Genomic DNA, 20,529 nt, shown 5'->3' with positions numbered 1-20,529 from the left:
TCCTCCTCTCTCCCACCCCCCACCCCATAATATGATACACCAGACAGCACCCACTTCCCCAGTAACAATATTGTCCAGCTCCTCTCCCCAAATAATATGCACCAGACCAGACAGCCTCCACCCTGGGTCCCCATAATAATAAAGTGATACCTAAAGGACTGGAGTCAGGACTGTGACACAGCTGCCCTCAGATATTCTTGGGACACATACACCAGGTCTGACAGGCAGTCAGCCTATTGGTTGATCAGGCCGGGGGCCCTGTGAGGCCCTGCGCTCTGCTGCTGAAACTGACATCCTTATGGCCCTTTTAGCATCCTGTAGTGGAATGCCTACTGCACATGTCAGATTCTCTGTCATCACGCATCAGCATAAGCATGACAGAGTGCGGAGGGGCCAGACGCGGAAGATCCTGCAGCTCAGGCAGTGCTCAGCAGTGAAGATAACTGAATCAGTCATCACTGCACTGCAGACTGTCTGCAGCCGTGAGTGGGTGAGTGGCACAGACAATTACAGTGCCGGCGTTAGCTCTCAGCCGCACTGACGCAGGATCGCACAGTGAAAAAAAAGAAACCTAATTAATCTATTGTGCCTGCGCCCCCCCTCCCCCAGGATCCAGCAGTCCAGACTGCAGCCTGATCAGCCTATTGGTTCAGGTCCTGCTGGGGTGCTGCAGGACATTTGTAGGGGTGCCTTGGATTGGTGGTTCAAGACCAATTCAAATTGTTTATGGTCAATGTAAGAGGCAAAACCAATGCTGGTGGCTGCCAATCATAACATATGTGACAGACAGAAGCAAATCTTATCCCTTACCACATACAGTAACTGAACCTAAGGATGACATATAAACACAATTTACTTAATTTAATATTTATTTCTAAATTTCTCATTAAGAAACTGTTGGCCTAGGAGTGCAGTGAAAAAAATTGTGATACTCTAGAGTGCTGTGATTCCACACAGTTTGGAAACCACTGGTGTATGCTATATATGTTTCTAGAATTCTCTCCATATAGCAGTTAGATGGGGATGTTGTTAGGTGTTGTATTTGATCATAGCTCTTTGATTAAACATTGTCAGATATTTAATTGGCTGTTTGAGACAGTAGTTGGAAAGGAACCCTTCCAATTTTTGCATTACGGCAATACTGCTACTTGATATACTGCAAGAAAGATAGTACAAAACATAATTTTAATTTACAAAGCATCACACATCTGGGTTTTTTTTTTTTTATTTAAATGTTGACATTAAAATCTGTTGAGCATTTTCCCTTCAAGATTCACATGTCACATTTCTCTGGCATTAGAAAATATTAGACCAGATTAAATATTAAACAACAATGCTTAATAGATCTGAGAGATTTGTAGGAATTGTGTAGTACTGGCCAAAGTATTTTGATTTCTATAATTGTGACACTAATTATTATTTCAATGATATTTCCTGATTTTTACATGTTAAAAGAAATATTCTTTGTTTGAAGGTATTCAGGAATCTCCCATCCCAAATGGCCATTCAATACCAGGAAGAGACTTCCTTCGGAAACAAATGCGAGGAGACCTCTTTACTCAGCAGCAACTAGACGTATTGGACCGGGTGTTTGAGAGGCAACATTACACTGACATTTTTACTACCACTGAGCCCATCAAACCAGAGCAGGTATTATTACTATTTTATTAAATTTTTTTAGCCTAAAGTTTACCCCCCTTTTTATTTTCATTTATGTTACCTTGTCACGAGAGATAAAAGAGCATGTGACTTTTATTACACTGCAAGTTTAAATGTATCGGGTATGGGTCGTTGGGTAGACACAACTTAGGTCGACAGTCATTAGGTTGACCATGGAAGGTCGACATGCATTAGGTTGACAGGGACAATAGGTCGACATGGTCATTAGGTCGACATGTGCTAGGTCGACAGATCAAAAGGTCGACAGGAGTTTTTCTAATTGTATTCATTTTTCAATACACATAACAGGCATTACATTACATTCATATATTAATAGTTGTTTGGTCACATATTTGTTTTGCCAAGCTTCATGCTTAATAAAATGTGTGTATTTGTATCTGTTGTATGAAGGTTGCCTTGTTCAAAAGTCATTGCTCAATTAGGTCAAGCACTTGTTCTACTATTTTTACTATTCAGGAGTGTTTCTCTAAGGTATGAGTCTCTGTTCATTTAGCTTCATTTAGCTTAACCATGTATTGTCAATAAGTGTTATCAACTCTATCTATCTATCTATCTATCTATCTATCTATCTATCTATCTATCTATCTATCTATCGTAATTTTTTTAACTTGGTGCCAATGACTCCCATGTATCATACAGTATATATATATATATATATATATATATATATATATACACACATATATATATATATATATATATATATATATATATATAAATTCTACATCAAATATCTTTCTTAATGTATTAGCCAACAACGACTTCATTATTTTGTGCTCTTCATTTACTATTGGGGAATCTCACAGGACATGCTCAAGTGTGGAGAGCCTTTTGTGTTTTCCACATCAATCAGAACAGTTCCAGCCCATTGTCTAAATGGATATTATACTATTTTAACCTCTTCACTACTAAGACATTTTTCACCTTGTGTTGAGCCTAGTTTGGGACTTTCGGGCTCATCACCTTCTGACTTTAGTATCAATCCTATTCTGTGCAGTACCCACACAAAATCTCACCTTGTATCATAAAATGTTGCTTTTTCTTAAAATTTGATTGTTTCTATTATATGAGCCTAATTTCCAGCAGTGAAGTAACATAATGCATTTTCACTAATTTACTAAAATTTAAAAAAAGGGAAAACAGTAAAAAAAAAAAAAGGGATTGTCATACATCTCTGAATAGCCCCTGATAAAATGGTATACAAATTATAATGGTAAATTTGACATATTTGCAACTCCTAACTTAAAAACAAATTAAATTATGTTTTATAAAAGTCACAAAGGTACAAAAAAATAGTTTAGAATATAAATTATAAAAAGAGTCAGTGTCTGAATAGGTGCAGGTCTCTAGACAACAATGGTACTCTTTGTTTTTCACCTGACATAAATGGGTGCCAAGAGTATCAATATGCATCTTATAATCTTGCGTACATTAATAGATGATTTTTGTCTGGTGATCAGGAGTAATCAGCAGACTATAGATAAAAAGGGGCTGCCTGTATATTTTGCAAATGGGGGGGGGGGGGGGCAATTTGGTTTCTAGAATGGGCTCCCTTTTATGTGCATAAATATTGTGGGTTTAATATTTGGTGACAACAATTGATCACCAGAAACTGAATACAATAGGAGATCATGACTGTTCTTTAATATTATTTATTGCTAACATATCAAAAACAAATCAACAGGCAACCTTTAAACTCTCTTGTTTAAAGAGGAGACCATCCTCTTCCTCACCCCCAAGGTTTTTCTACTTGTATTTTTAGATCCTCTTGAATAGAAGACTGCTGCTTTGTTTAGCTTGGTCACCATTATTCTGAGCCCACATCTTTCTTTAGTCACACAGATAGTTTTAAACTAATTATGTAGAATTCGATTCTCAAAAATCAAATATTTCATTACCTCTGATCCCATGTTATTCCTTGCACAAGTTACATAAAAACAGTCAAGAAGTAAAATGTTAGATATTGGTCTATTTTTAATTTTATATCAAAAAATTATTAAAATAGTTGTATGGATTTACGCATCAATCAGGTTTTTAGAACCATTCTTGTTTTTACAGTTTATTGTCTATTGGTGGTATACAGTATAACAGACTTAGGGGTCTATTTATTAAGCATTGTAGAGAGATAAAGTGGACGGAGATAAAGTACCACCTAACCAGCTCCTAACTGTCATTTTTCAAACACAGCCTGTAACATGGCAGTTAGAAGCTGATTGGCTGGTACTTCATCTCTATCCACTTTATCTCTCTCCAAGGCTTAGTAAATAAACCCCATAAGCTCTTTTCTTCATATACACTTGTACTAACTATTCATTACATGTCACATAGACTAAAATCTATTTAATATCTTGTGGCCCATTTACAGGGTACAAAAAGTAGTCCCTGATGACATGGGATTGATGGGTTTCATGCCTTGAAATTTAAGCATACTGTATATATTAATTTGCAGACCTAAGACTTCATTGATGTATCCATATACTGTTTAAAAAAAATCTATCTATCTATCTATCTATCTATCTATCTATCTATCTATCTATCTATCTATGTTTATCATGTATCTGTAGCTATCTTTTTATGGTTATGTTTTTTATGGAGTGGTTTTTATTTACTTAGCTCCACTTTTTGAATTTTCTGAAAATTCTAAATGTTGTTAAAGAGGATTATTGTCTTAGAAGTATAATCTTTCATATACAGTTTTTCCCATTTAAAACCACCAACCATAGGATACCCCATATACTTCAATAGTGATTTGCAGCCTTTCATTTAACTGTTCCACTCCATAGCTTGTTCTTTTTTTGCAGTTGTCTGTTAATGTAAAATGCAAGAATTAATGGTTAAATGTTTTCCATTTATTGCGACATCAATATATCTTGTTAAGCGGAACCATGAGATTAACAACTTGATTTGTTCCTAGGAGAGATCACCGACATGGATTAAATTGATAAATTTACAAGCAGGCTTGCATTTAAAATCCACTTGAAAATTATCTAGTGTCTCTGTATTGAAGCAATGTTAAATAGTGGAAACTAGTTTAAAGGGATCTATTGCAATGTAATTTAAAGTTAATTATAATATTTGAATAGAATAAAATGCAATCTTTTTGTTTCATTTTAAGAATATCTTTACATTGATTCCTTCAAACATTGAACACTAGTCTGAAGCAAAACTGCATAAATTTACCCACTTGCATTTTGCAGAATATTCATTAATACATATGTTTTCAATTAAATTATGTCCTTTATGGAATTTGAAACTATTTCTGAAAAGAACTTCAATGTAAGAAATATTTAGTGTTTCATACAATCTAACAATAAAATCGCTAACATTTATTGGATAACAAGCTAAAAACTGTATAACATTGTGTCAGGTCCCAGTTATATTTGCCCAACTTTGTTGAACCATATTTTTCAAATAATGCAGGGGCATTACATTTTTCCTGACAATAAAATATCTATCTATCTATTTATCTATCATCTATCTATCTATCTATCTATCTATCTATCTATCTATCTATCTATCTATCTATCTATAAAACAACCAAGATAAGGGCTCACTTACAGTTGAAACACATTTGCACATATGCAGAAAAAGATGTAAGTAAACCATCTAAGTAAAAAACAACAGTATTTGCACCAGGCATACATCGAGATGTGTGTACTTACTCCCCGTGAGGTAACATGGACATGTGGCTTGAGAGTGTTAGTAGTACATACAAAAGTTGCATTACCCAATGTGTAAATACAGTATGTATAATGTAATGAAATGTCATATACACAAGAGGGAATATTATCTTGACAGTTATTTATTTAATATATGCAAATGTTAAACTGACAATATAAAAGGCAATAAAATGGGACCAAATGTGACTCAAATCGAGTAAGCATAGGCTCATAAAAAGGATGAATCCAAGTTTAATTGGATGCATCAACATTGCTCCGGTGTGTGGACAGCTAATCCGAAGATCAGCTGTCCTCGCGATCCCTATTATTGATACTTTTGTAGCAGTGAAACTTAGTACTGCAGTGTATGACTTGGCAATGCTAGTGCGCATGCAGGCAGCCTACTGAAGGGGAAAGCATTCTTTGCAACTAGGTACTCCCTCCCATAGGAAAGGAGTGGGGACCGTGAATCAGAACCATTTAAAGATGGCGAAGGTTCCAGCAGTAAAGTTCCAAAAATTTAATATTTGTGGAGCTTGATTACATTTTTCCCATACAATAGTATGGGAACGGTGAGCCAGATCGAAAGTGAAAGGTCAGAAGGAGATATCAGTGATATTTGCTGCGTTGCCATTATAATGAATGGCCCTGACACTTGTGGGGAGGCATGGGTCTAAATGATGCAAATTTGCATATTTTGGCACCGTCCTAGTGACTGACAGCCCTGCCCTGCCCCCAAAGGGGTTGAACCAGTAAAAACATTATTTAAAAGTAAAAAATATATCACATTTTTGAGGAAATTTTAAGACAGTGAATTGATTTGCAGAGTGATGCAACGCACATAGAGCAGCCACAAAGGGAGAGCATATTTCTCGTAGCATTTAATGTTGGTTGAAGTGATGACAAATAGGTGAGGTTAATGCCAGATAGGTGGAGGTTGCAATAGTTGAGGCAGGTGAAGATGAGAGGGGAGGCTATGGGATACATTTCCTAAAGCTTCTCAAAATGAGCAATGGTGGTGTTGCCCATAGCATCCAGATTCTAGTTATCATTTTCTGTTGCTTCCTAAAAAATGATAGAAAAAATCTGATTGGTTGCTCTGGGCAGAACCACCACTTTTCATTTTTAGAAGATTTAGTAAATCTACTCCTAAGAGTTTTTGTTGCATATTTGTTTAGAAAATGGTACAGTATATTTTAGCAATTCCAAATGCATTCCGTTTTCAGAGTTTCCCAGTTCCCTTTTTCAGTGTTGGACTGGGGCATGAAGGGCCCACCGGAGGGATGCTGTTGTAGGGGCCCATGCTTAAGGGTGTGGCCAGACTCCAGTGGGACATGGACAGCCACCACTGAGGTTTTTCTAACCATTACAGAGTAGATGTTCTGTGCCCCTTGGTAACTATATAATAAACCATATTCCTGTGAAGTATAATGTCACATAAGTATAATGCATAATGAAAGTGCACTAGGATAGAGTCTGGAACCTGATCCCTAGAAGAGGAGGAGGGCCCACAGGCAGTAGGGCCCACCGGTGGTTTCCCCTGTTCCCTTGTGGGCCAGTCCGGCCCTGCCCTTTTTGTGTAAAGATTATTACTGTTATTGCTGCCTAGATGAAGAACTTTACAAAGACTCACATGATCTAGGTATCTACTACTGATATATCTACATCCTTCTCCTTATCCCTCCTGGGATTCTCATCTTTTGTACCAATCTGTTATATTACACAAATTTCAAATTATCATGCGGATAAATTTGCCTAAGTAGTTAAAACTATTTCTGTTAATATTTTATTGTTGGAAAAAGTACACTGTCACTCTTAATACAATTTATTAGCTGTAAAATACTGTGCTCTGTGTATATCAAGAAAGCATATTAGTCACACAATGTTCTCCCTTCTGTGGGTTAAGAAATGTAGATTTTCCTCTAGTTTCTGGCAGACTCTAACTGCTGTCAGGATGCTGCTTTCTGCTGTTATCAAACTGCATGAATCTGGCCTCGCTCCCCTCTGTCTGAATCTGTGTTCACATGAGATGGGAGTAGGAAGCAGGTCAGATTCTTAACTGCTCTTGTCACTACTACTGTAAGATTCACTAGCTATTTTTTTTCTTTGTGTGTAACCATATGTCTTGTTAAGGAAGAGTGGTGCTCGGGCGGAAGATAGGAGAACATTCAATCAGTTTGCAGTACAGTATAACTTAAAAAAGAACTGCCTATAGCATATGGAATTTATATGATTTGCATGCATTCTGGGAAAATGTACATTGCAGTAATTTGTGGAAAGATATAGAAAAGAGGTGCTCAGGTGATTTCTACTTATTGGCGGGGTAAAGAGTCAGCTATATTTATAATAGGATAAGATAGCAAGAGATGGGGAAGATATGGTGGCAAAGAAAGAACGGCCCCATACAGTGGTGTTGCCATCTGCTCACAACCCCAATCAGGCTTAGAAGAGGGCCTTCTGCCAGCCCATCACACACACACACACACACACACACACACACACGCACGCACGCACACACACACACACACACACACACACACACACACACACACACACACACACACTCCCCTTCTAGTATCTGTGGTAGAATAGAATCAGCTGGTGTATTGGTGGGCAGAGCACCTCAAGTCCTAATAGAGAGAAAGCCATTGCTACTCTTCTTTCCCCCAAATAAAGCTGATAATCTAGACAAACTCTGGAACAGTGGGTAGAAATGTGCAAGATATTTCCCCCACCCAGAAACAACTTCTAGAACCTAACAGACTACACCCACAAACCCACCCCAAACATTTGATAGGCTAAAGTAAAAAATGGTCTTACTCTAATACCTCCTAATCATATTTTAACTCTGGTTGACCCAATATAGTCAGACTCAGACTAGGGCTAAATGTAATAGCCTCTTTGTTGCCGAAGGTGCGGGACTTTCTGCAAATCTGCCCGTTTTTTCTTAAGCAGCAATCATTTACAAGGCAAAACCAGGTTTATTTTGCCTTGTAAATGATTGCTGCTTTAATAAAATGGGCAGACTTGTAAAAAGTCCTTCACCTCCTGCAACTCAGGGGCTATTACATTTATCCCTAGGTGTTGAATCCACTACAGAGTCTGTACAGACATATAAAATGCATCTGTTCTTCTTACCTATTTTTTTGTAGTATTTTATGTGCAGAAATGCCCCAACTCTGTGAAGGTACAACCACCAGTGATAAGGAGAATGCTATCCAAAAGGAAATACACCCATGCTCTTCATTTACTTAAAATAATTGATAATTGTAAGAAAGTTTGTAGAAGGCAAATGTGTAATTTCTGGGGTATACAACTGTACACCAGGATGACTCACTGGGAGGAAATAACTGGGGAGGTATTCAGCTGCCAGATGGAATCCTATTTGATTTCACCTTGCTTATTTACATTGGCAGTGGTAATATTTGTTTGCAGTGTTAACTTATTTGGAAGATAAGAAGCTGCCACTTGCCATTTAATTATGATGGAAAAAAGCATGAAAATTTGCTAAACTCTGGGGGGAATCCAATTGATAGTGGGAACTTTAAAAAGCCTCGCAGTGTGGGGTTTTTCCTTCAGCTGTGAAGTTTTGGTATTCAAGTGTGGAAATTCTAGAGCAAGTCTGATTTTTCCTAAAATCGTTAATTTTAGGAAAAATCATAGGGACTTGTTCTGGGATTCTGGCGGCACCTCTGCTAAGGACTAATTAAGCAACTGGAAGTTTCCAACTAGCTTAATTAGTCTGTAATTACTCACCAAACAAAGTGGGGTCTTCTCCAGCATTGGGAGCTAGTCATCTGCAGCAGCGGTGAGTATGTGAGGTGTATGTGAATGTCTGAGTGTGTATGAGTGTGTGTGTGTATGAGTGTCTGTGTGTATATGAATTACCCTCAGTGTGTGTGCATGACCCCCCTGTCCAGTGTCCTCCGGATCTGGTTGCTGGGAGAACTACATTTCCTAGCAACCCTTGCACCTACCAGCACCCCCCAGAAACTCCAAGCAGCCTCCGGGGTCTCCCAGCAGCCCCTCCCCAGTGAAAAGATGGAGGGGAGACCACCAGAAGCCGCAGAGACCACCCAAGACCCCCAAAGACCCTCGGAGAGGTGAGTATCATTTTTAAAATGTCTTTCTTTCACACATAGCGGGGTTTTCTGTGCTGAAAAACCTGCAACAAATTTTTTCATTTTTTTTTTTTTTAAATTTGATAACGCGGGTGTCGGTAGCGGGCATACTAGCTATAAGCTAAAATTGGGAGCAAGTTTTTTAACTTGCTAAACCTCGCTCCCAATTTGATTTCCCCTCTGTGTCTATAGTATATGAAAAGACTAAGTAGACTATGTTTACCATGTGTTCAATAAATTCCAGTGACACTTTTTGCATATAAAAGAATGAATGGTAAGATAGAAAAATCTAGAATTATTAATATAAATGAAACAGCATTTTTTTAAAGACACAACTACAAAGACCGTTTTTCTATATCAATAGAATTTACTGAGGTGGTAAGAGGTCCTACAGTTTATTTTTTAAAACAGTTACTTTGTATTAAGAGTTAATATTTAGGCTCACTTTGCATGTTTAGATTTGTTTTGTTACGTATTACTTATGCATATGGTAAAAAAAGTTATTTTCAGGCAGGGATGCACGGTTGATAACTAAGCATCTGATTACAAAATAAAAGACCAGCCAATCACACATTTTACGGGTAATTCATTTTAAAATTACCTGGTATTGCTCATGCTATAAATTCAAGTTTGCATGATAGGAAATTTCATGTTAATTATTCTTTGTATTTTATTACTAAAACTGAACTAATGACATAGGGCCATTTGTTGACAGATATCTACTATCACTGAGGCATATGTATGGTGAGTATATTATCCTTGCAGTCTTGTCCCTTAATCCATTCTGTCCTAGTTCAGATTTACATTGGTTTATAATAATAATAATAAGAAGAAGAAGAATAATAAGAATAATAAGAATTAATAATAATTTTATTTATATAGTGCTCTTTCTTTAACAGGGCTCAAAGCGCTTTACAGACATCAAAAATAATGCACATAATACAAAAGATTTAAGTAATACAGCAATAGATAAGCCACATAGACATAAAAGAAAACCTTAAGCACACAGAGGCATAATGCATGATTGGTGTAGGCATTTTGGGTAATAACTTCCAAGGGTTGTGTATTCCACCCTGACAAGGTACCAGGTGCAGCAGCCATCTTGGACACACTGCATAGGATTACCCAGGGTAGAATAGTTTACCCCTAGAAGAGATGACACAAAATGGTGGTGATTTCAGAGTCCTAAAGTTCAGAGCAGGGTTCCAACAAAACCACCAGGTCCATATATTTTTCATCCCATCCACAAGCGTACCAGATGAGGCAGCCATGTTGGGTGCACTTCGGAGGTTACACTGTGGGAGGAGAGCCATACAAGGACACAGTGCATATATGGGAAAACTGACACTTGTGTAGTAGTAGGATGTACCCTGTATGTTGGGCGCAATGGCAGGGTATGCAAGTGCAGGTAAACATTACAGGAAAGCACACAGTTGGGTGAATGAGGAAAAAAAAAAACAACAACAGGGAGGAAAATTGGGATAACATTATTTTGATAAGATCATAGTACGGGTGGGTATGAGAATGTGGGGAGCCCACTCTGGACCAATGGAGATATCCCTACTGAGCCTGGTCTTAGTGCTCTCCGCCCACAGTTCGCTGCTCATCTTGAGGGTTAGGCCCAGGGGCAGACTTGATGTTCTCAGTTGGAGAGGCGGTAAGCCTGATCCTGGAGATCTCATGGCAGAGGTGTGGAAAGGCCGCATAATGATCCTGAGTTTTGTGGTTGTAACACAGTCCTTCTGTTTTATTGTTGGTTTGTTTGTCTTCTGTTTTCCTTTGGTTTAACACAGTTATAACACTGCTATTGATTTTAGCTGCTACTTTATAACTAGCCACTTCATATACTAGGCACTGGAGCATCCTAAAGGACTGGTGTCCTGTCCTATACTGAATAAATATGTCTACAAACACATATTCATCCTGATTACAACCCCCTCCCCCGCACAGCAACCCTCGCCCTTCAGCAAAAGGTGTTAATCAAATCTAACAAATGTTAGGTCAGTAAACCACACTCTATCACTATAAGTTCTTTGCATATTACAGTTATAAATCCACTTAGAACAGCTTTCTAAAGTTTTAACCATGCAATGTAATTTGAAATAGTCTGCATTATTGTTTACCTAGTAAATCTTTAGTAAAGGCAGTTGAAATAATCTGCAATATTGTTTACCTGTTGATGAGAAGGGGAGAGGAGGAGTCAATTTTGCAATTGATATTAGTTGAAGATGTAACTAATGACATACAGATATAACACTGCTATTGATTTTAGCTGCCACTTTATAACTAGCCACTTCATATACTATGCACTGCGGCGTCCTAAAGGACTGGCGTCCTAACCCATACTGGTTTACTACAGTTTATGACTTTCTAGTACACATGTTTCTTATTTAGTTGATTGATTGTTTTTATGTATAAACGTGATGGCAGTGGCGTAACTAGAAATTTTTCTCCCCCAAGCCAAAAAATCCTTTGGCGCCCCCCCTCCCCCATAATTGGCACTAGTAAAGGGACAAACATGCGCGCGCCGAAGGCGTGCGCCGCCAAAAAGGGGGCATGGCTTCACATAAAGGGGCGTGGTATTGCAGGAAAAGACTACCTTATACCCCAGTTTTGCAACCTGCACGCCCAGACGTTAGCCACCACAGGAAAGAAAAATAATCCTGATTCATGCCCCTTACATTATTTGTCATTTTTCCTCCTTATAGTAATGCCCAGTATACATTATGCCACATACTGCAAAGGCCCTCAGACATTATGCCACACACAATAATGCACATGACACAATATGCACACACTGTAATGCCCCCGACACATTATGCCACACACCGTAATGCATGTGACACATTATGACAGGAATCGCAATGCCCGTTATACATTATGCTACACACTGCAATGCCCCTGATACATTATAGCACATACAATGTCTGTGACACAGTATGACACACACCGCAATGATCCTGAGACATTATACCACATACCACAATGCCCGTGATATAGTATACAACACACCGTAATGCCTGACACATTATGACACACACCGCAATGTCCGTGATACATTATGCCACACACTGCAATGACCCTGAGACATTATACCACATATCACAATGCCCATGATATAGTATACCAATCACCGTAATCAGGGCCGGCAACAGAAATCTCGGGGCCCCGTACAGTGATATCTGTGGGGCCCCATCTAATTTTATATATATATATATATATATATATATATATATATATCCACACACAGAGGCTCCAGCAGGGGCTATGCTGCAGACAAGACCAGCACTCCATTCATAGCATAAAGTTATTTAATGTCATCCAAGACACGACTAGTGCAAAGTCAGCATATGGCATATTGGAATATTCTCACAAATAACGTCCATGCTGTGTCCAACCCAGCTGTGGCTCCCTCAGTCTGTCTGTCCCCAATGACTACATGCTGCATTCCCAGATCCTCTACCCTATGCCAAAGCAATATACACCCTCACCAATCCACTCTTACCCCGGGGAGAGATTCACCTGCGCTGCACTTTCAACTATCCAGACCCGCACACCACACAGCAGGTACCATGCGGCCCTCACACCCCACCAGAAGAGGCCAGCACAGGGCACAGGAATCCTGCCCAGCAGAGCTGCTGCCATGTCCCATAACTGCTTGCAACAGATAGGGACCCGGAATAGCAGGTGCACACTTGTGCCGCATAATGACTGTGTGTAAGAGGCTCCTGTCACTCTGAGGCTCCATTGTAGAGAGCACACCCCCTTTTTCATTTTGTACTTTTGTACTGAGCCTCAGGGAGCCCTGGCACTCTCCACATAGCCAACTGTCTCAGTCCTATACAGCGCAGACTTGCTACCCACGCCCTCCTGTTTACTCTGAGGCTGTGCCCACACCACCTACAGCTCGCTGCCCTATTTGGACAAGATGGCTCACATCCCTGACCGTCACTAAGTGGCATATCCTTGGGGCCCCTCTGACCCATGGGGCCCGGTACAGTTGTCCCCTTTGACCCCCCCTGTCGCCGGCCCTGACCGTAATGCCTATGACACATACCGCAATGCCGTTATACCCTATGCCACACACCGCAATGCCCGTTATACATTATGCCACACTGCAATGCCCCTGAGACATTATACCACATACCACAATGCCCGTGATATAGTATACAACACACCGTAATGCCTGACACATTATGACACACACCGCAATGTCCGTGATACATTATGCCACACACCGTAATGCCCATTACACATTAAGTTCTACAGTAAGTCTTCTAATTACTTTTAAATTACCTGCTCGTTGCCAGGGGTTTCATGCTCTAGGTTCCATGCACGGTGCCAGGGATTTTCATGCTCAGGGTGTCATGCTCGTTGCCAGGGGTTTTATGCACTAGGTGTCATGCTCGTTGCTAGGGGGTAGTGCTTGTTGCTAGGGCCGTGCTCCCAGTGCCACATATGCCCCCAGTGCCAGATATTCCCCCACAGTGCCAGGTACATGCCCCCAGTGCCAAATATACCCCCCCAGTGCCACATATGCCCCCAGTGCCAGATATTCCCCGACAGTGCCAGGTATATGCCCCCAGTCCCAGATATTCCCCCACAGTGCCAGGTACATGCCCCCAGTGCCAAATATACCCCCCCAGTGCCACATATGCCCCAGCACCATATATTCCTCCACAGTGCCACATATGCCCCCTCAGTGCCAGATATTCCCCCACAGTGCCAGGTATATGCCCCCAGTGCCAGATATTCCCCCACAGTGCCACATATGCCCCCTCAGTGCCTGCTCCCCCCAGTACCAGATATTGTTGCTAGGGCCGTGCTCCCAGTGCCACATATGCCCCCAGTGCCAGATATTCCCCCACAGTGCCAGGTACATGCCCCCAGTGCCAAATATACCCCCCCAGTGCCACATATGCCCCCAGTGCCAGATATTCCCCGACAGTGCCAGGTATATGCCCCCAGTCCCAGATATTCCCCCACAGTGCCAGGTACATGCCCCCAGTGCCAAATATACCCCCCCAGTGCCACATATGCCCCAGCACCATATATTCCTCCACAGTGCCACATATGCCCCCTCAGTGCCAGATATTCCCCCACAGTGCCAGGTATATGCCCTCAGTGCCAGATATTCCCCCACAGTGCCAGGTATATCCCTCCAGTGCCAGATATTCCCCCACAGTGCCACATATGCCCTCCTCAGTGCCTGCTTCCCCCCCTCCCCCTCCTCCTCCTTTGTGTTGGAGGGACACGGAGCGCATAGCGCGCCCCTCTCCCGTGTCCCTCCTGGCTCTCCGGCCGGTCTAATAAAGGAAGTGCCGGTTCGTGAGCCAATCAGAGCTCACGAACGGCACTTCCTTTATTAGACCGGCCGGAGAGCCAGGAGGGACACGGGAGAGGCGCGCGCTGTGCCCTCCGTGTCCCTCCAACACAGCAGCGGAGGGAAGGAGACCGCAGATTGACATGCGGACGCTCGTCCGCATGTCAATCTGTGCTAAGTCAGTGGCGCCCCCGCAGCCCCTCGCCCCCAAGCCACCGCGAGGACTGCGAGGGCAGTAGTTACGCCACTGCGTGATGGTAAAAATTACACCGAACAACAATAATTTTCTTGCCAATCCTATTAGAGTAATTTTGAGCTAGCTTTGTGGTGCTGATTCCAAATACGGCATTGTTTTGCTAGATTGGCTCTAATTTTTGAGATACACAGATAAGAATCAAGAAAAACACCACTGTCAACTAACTGCTGCTTGTTTGGTTGCAGAACACTTATATACAGAGTGGGAATATTCTATAATGACTGGAGTCTGAACACCTTGAATATTTGCGTGTCTCATCTTCTAGAATATTCCAATAGATTCCCATATGCATGTATTATGGCTAAGTTCCCTATTAATTGAGGGTATCCATTATCACAACAATTAAAGCCAGTCTGAAAAAAGTACTGTGAATTCATCAACCTCAAAAAACCCAAAATTCGTTAAAATATCCTTGACAACCAAATGGAAACTGAAAGATATGATCTATCCTTACAAAGAATTAAGGTTCAAAAAGGGTTGAGATTACCTAAAGGATAAAAAAAGGGGCCGACTAGATGGGTCAAGTGGTTCTTATATGCCGTCATATTCTATGTTTCTATGTGTAAAAGTCAGTAAATGGGTTGGTATTGAGGCAGTTTTGTGGCAACTTCTAAGTCTGCTGCTTTAGGAAATCTGGGTTTTCTGTTGGAAAAACTTCAGTAGTCATTCTGTGTTCTGTTTCATTATAAAGTATAGTTTCTTGGTGGTTTTACTAAATCTGTGGAATGCAATCCCCCTGGTATGCAGCCGCAAATCTGCTGGGATTTCAACATACTTCTCCTCTCATGGAGAAGATGGCCTGGTTGAGGGCATAGCTGGGCTCCAACATTATTAGGCTTAGCTCCAAGCAAGGCTAAATGCTGCAATTCATAGGTACAGTATCTGTGGTGGTGGTAGAGCTAAAATGGTAATGAAGTCATTCCCACCCCTCCATACACACTTGCAAATCCTGTATTATCTCCATAAACTGCCCACTTCATTAGGTAGCAGGCAGGTTGCATGAGATGTGCCCACTCTTCCGGGAGAGCGGGAGACTACCCGAAAAACCATGAGTTTCCCCCATATTCTGGGAGAGTAGTAGTATGGATTTCAAACTGCTGCTTAATAATTCCCCCTTCCCCACCAACAACACACTCTTAGGACGACATTATGGAAATGTCCCCAATGCATACTGTAAAACATATTGGATGTGTACTGGAGTGTCTGGATAACCTGCCCAGTAGACTTCAGGATATTTGTATGCCCATTGATCATAAGTACCACCCAGAAGTGTTAGAAGGTGCACATTAAGGCTAGTGATGAGCGAGGTTCGGTTTTACTCGGTTTTACTCGGTTTTACTCGGTTCTCAAAACGGCATCTTATTGGCTATCCAAAACACGTGACATCCGTGAGCCAATAAGATGCCGTTTTGAGAACCGAGTAAAACCGAGTAAAACCGAGTAAAACCGAATCCGCTCATCCCTAATTAAGGCAGATGCACTGTGAAAATGAAACATAAAAGTTAAACCTACTACGACCTAGAACCACCCTTTTAAAGAAAATAAACTTTTCAGATTTGCATTTATTGCTTATTTAATCATGAGATTGCCTTTATATCTGTCAGTTACATTAAACTGTTCATAACATTATGTAGAATGCACCTGGAAATGTCTTTCTCTGCCTAATAAAAACATGGAGAGGTGAAAGGAGTCCCATTACCAGCTCTGGTAAAATTGGTCTTTTGGGAAGAGGAAAAGGCCAGGCGTGCCGCAATATGGCAAGGAACACTCTTCCCTCCCCTTAATCTCTGTACAATAATCCTCGTTGCTGCACAGTACTAGAAATGTCAGTTTTCCGAGCCGATATCCTCTGATTATGCAACCTTCTCAAATGCCAGCATTTCGTCCACATACCCAATAACTAAAGGGATCTCAGGATGGTAATATTAGATGATAATTGTGCTTTCAGTTCCACAGTTTAAGGCAGGCACATTTTTACAGCTTCTGGCCTAGATAAGTGGTAAGATGCAGGGCAGTATCTCAAGCAATATATGTTTATTATAAAATGCATTGAAAAGTGATTTTTTTTTGTTTTTGTTTATTGCTGTAATGAATGGCAATAAAAATTATCTGGTATAACCCACATTTTGATGAATCAGCCCTAAAGTATAAGTTCCCTCATCATTAAATTTATCCAATTTGCCATCGAGGGAGGTTAGGAGCATTTAATATAGGGGGGGTCGTGTAAAACCTGTTGAGGGAGAGAGTGCCCTGTGCTGCCTCTGTCCAGTGGTACTGGTACCTGTACTGCCGGAGGAGCAACCTCCAATCATTGCATGCTACTGCAAAGGACATACTGTGCGTTCTCAGCGTTTTCCTCCATAGAGAGTGGACATGTCCCTGACTCTCCACATAATGGAGAGAGACAACTTAACATAGGCCAGTGAACCTGTTAGTTCAATTACACCACCACCGCTATACCATTGTGTATATATGCCACTGTGTGCATACTCCACTGCCACCACTGTATGTATACACACAGGTTTGTGCCCCTGTTTGTTCGCACACCACCTGTGCTGCCCCATATGTTCCTGGCGGGATCTGACGCATTCGTTGTATATGCACATTATGCACCTGTTGTTCATACATGCTTCATTAACCCTGTGTCATCCTGTAACCAGTTCTGCCTGGTTAATAAACAAAAGACCTGATTAAGTTATCTATGACGTGGACTGATCACCATCATTACAGGGTCGTCCGTCCTCTGCTTTACGGAGACGTGGCTGGACGACCATATTGCGGACAACCAGATGTCTCTGCCAGGCTTCAGTATCTTCAGGGCCGATCACTCCAAGGTTCTCTCAGGAAAAACGAAGGGTGGTGGCATCTGCTTCTACATCAATGACGGATGGTGCACCAATGTCATGATCCTAGGCAAATCATGTAGCCCTCACCTGGAGATGCTGAGTATCAACTGCAACCCCTTCTATTCCCACCAGGAATTTGCCTTGTGGGAGTGTACATCCCCCCCTCGCCTGCGCGAACGAAGCCCTGCACCACCTGGCCGTATACATATCTGTCATAGAACAAAAACACCCAGACTCTCTGCTTATAGTACTGGGCGACTTCAACAGAACTAACCTGAGCAAGGAGCTACCTAAGTACAAACAACAAGTCACGTGTCCCACTAGAGAAGGGCGCACCCTTGATCACTACTACACTACCCTCAAGTCTGCCTTCCAGTCTATCCCGCGTGCTGCACTCGGCCTATCTGACCATTGCGTCGTCCACCTACTCCCTACCTATACACAGAAGCTGAGAGCGGTTAAGCCTGTCGTCAAGACTGTTAAGAAATGGACCAATGAGGCCAAGATGAAGCTCCAGGCCTGCTTTGACTGCACGGAATGAGGGGTCTTCAAATCCTCGGCAACCGACCTGAATGACCTGACAGACACTGTCACATCCTACATCAGCTACTGTGAGGACATGTGTGTACCTACCAAGACTTACCGCATTTACAACAACAACAAGTCCTGGTTCAATGCCCAGCTCAGGCAACTTCGTCGAGCCAAAGAGGAGGCCTATAGCAGCGGTGACAGAGCACTGTACAACCGTACTAGGAACTCTTTGACTAAAGGAATCAGGCTAGCAAAAAAGCGGTTCTCGGACAAGCTGACAAACGATCTCTCCACCAATGACCCCGTATCTGTATGGAAAGGAATGCAATCCATAACCAACTATAGGAAAACATCGAAGTCCACCACCATGCACCAAGACTTAGCAGACGAACTGAACCACTTTTATTGCAGGTTCGCAAAAGAAGTCCCCTGCAACCCGAACAATCACCTCTATGATGCCCCGAACACCGACGGCCAACCACAGGCACTGCAAGTCACCCAAGAAGAGGTGGAGGCATTGTTCAAAAGGGCCAAACCCAGGAAAGCTCCGGGTCCTGACGGAGTGTCACCATCTGCCCTAAGAGCATGTGCGGGTCAGCTCGCCCCCATATTCACCAAGATCTTCAACAAATTGCTGGAGCTACAGAAAGTGCCTTCCTTCCTCAAAAGGTCTACTATCATCCCAGTCCCGAAGAAACCATCTATCACGAACCTGAACGACTACAGGCCGATAGCACTGACGTCTGTGGTCATGAAAACGTTCGAGAGTCTGGTTTTGAATCACCTGAAAACTGTGACTGGCCCCCAACTGGACCACCTGCAGTTCACCTATCGATCGAATCGGTGCGTCGAGGATGCAGTCAACCTGGGCATGCACTACATTATACAGCACCTAGACATTCCCGGTACCTACGCGAGGGTCCTGTTTGTCGATTTCAGCTCGGCCTTCAATACAATCATCCCCAGCATCCTCCACCCCAAATTACTTCGCCTAGGGGTCCCAGAAGCTACCTGTTCCTGGATAGTAGACTTCCTGACAGATAGGACACAGGTGGTGAAAGCGGGGGAATTCACCTCTCAAGCACGGTCCATTAGTACAGGGGCCCCTCAAGGCTGTGTCCTCTCACCCCTGCTCTTCTTCCTGTACACAAATGACTGTACCTCAGAGGCGCAATCAGTAAAGATCATCAAATTCGCCGATGACACCACCGTCATTGGCCTCATCAAGGATGGGGATGAATTGGCCTATAGACGGGAAGTAGACCGGTTGGCCCAGTGGTGCAGCGACAACAACCTTGAGCTCAACCCCCTCAAAACTGTTGAGATGATAGTGGACTTCAGAAAGAAGTCATCTAGTACACCTCCGCTAACGATTGCTGACAGTGTGGTATCGCTGGTGGACTCCTTCAAGTTTCTAGGGACCACAATCTCCCGGGACCTTAAATGGGGGTCCAACGCTGACGCCACTGTTGGGAAAGCGCAGCAGAGGTTGTTCTTCCTCAGGCAACTAAGGAAGTTCAACATCCCACAGAAGCTTCTGCTCCTCTTCTACTCCACGATTGTGGAGTCGGTACTGTGCTCCTCAATACTCGTATGGTACAGCTCCACCAGCGCGAGGGACAGATGCAGGCTCCAAAAGGTGGTCAGAACTGCAGAGAAGATCATCGGGGCCGACCTTCTCTCAGTCCATGACCTGTACCTATCCAGAGCTAAAAAGCTGGCAATGAAGATAGTAAAAGACCAGCTACACCCCGGCCACAGCGTGTTTAACTTGCTTCCTTCAGGCAGGCGTTACAGGGCCGTCCCCGCCAGGTCCACCAGAAGCCTCAAAAGTTTCTTTCCCCAAGCTGTCCGCCTGCTGAACTCCTGAACATTGACTGACTAGACGTACATGTAACTAACTTGTGTCCCTATGGTATATCTATCTGTGTGACTTTACTTGCCCCCCCCACCTGCTTATCTGTTACCTACTTGGCTGTTGTATAGCAAACCGAAGACAAATTCCTAGTATACGCAAGTATACCTGGTCAATAAAGCTGATTCTGATTCTGATCACAAACCACTGCCACCTATACCATCTAGAGGGTCTGCTAATAAAACCCTTTGGGGGGAA

General features: G+C 42.2%; 1 protein-coding gene across 1 annotated transcript in view; it reads left to right on the top strand.

Moving 5' to 3' along the window:
* The window catches only part of PAX5 (paired box 5), a 278,836-nt gene that overhangs the window by 69,880 nt on the left and 188,427 nt on the right, over positions 1–20,529 (top strand). The window contains exon 4 of the mRNA XM_063914645.1: positions 1,475–1,650. Within this exon, the coding sequence (XP_063770715.1) occupies positions 1,475–1,650 (176 nt within the window). The remainder of the gene's footprint in view (positions 1–1,474; positions 1,651–20,529) is intronic.

This window comes from Pseudophryne corroboree, chromosome 1 (assembly GCF_028390025.1).
Source record: "Pseudophryne corroboree isolate aPseCor3 chromosome 1, aPseCor3.hap2, whole genome shotgun sequence".
NCBI lineage: Eukaryota > Metazoa > Chordata > Amphibia > Anura > Myobatrachidae > Pseudophryne > Pseudophryne corroboree.
The sequence above is the reverse complement of the archived record's forward strand: the minus strand, read 5'-3'. Positions and strand labels throughout refer to the sequence as shown.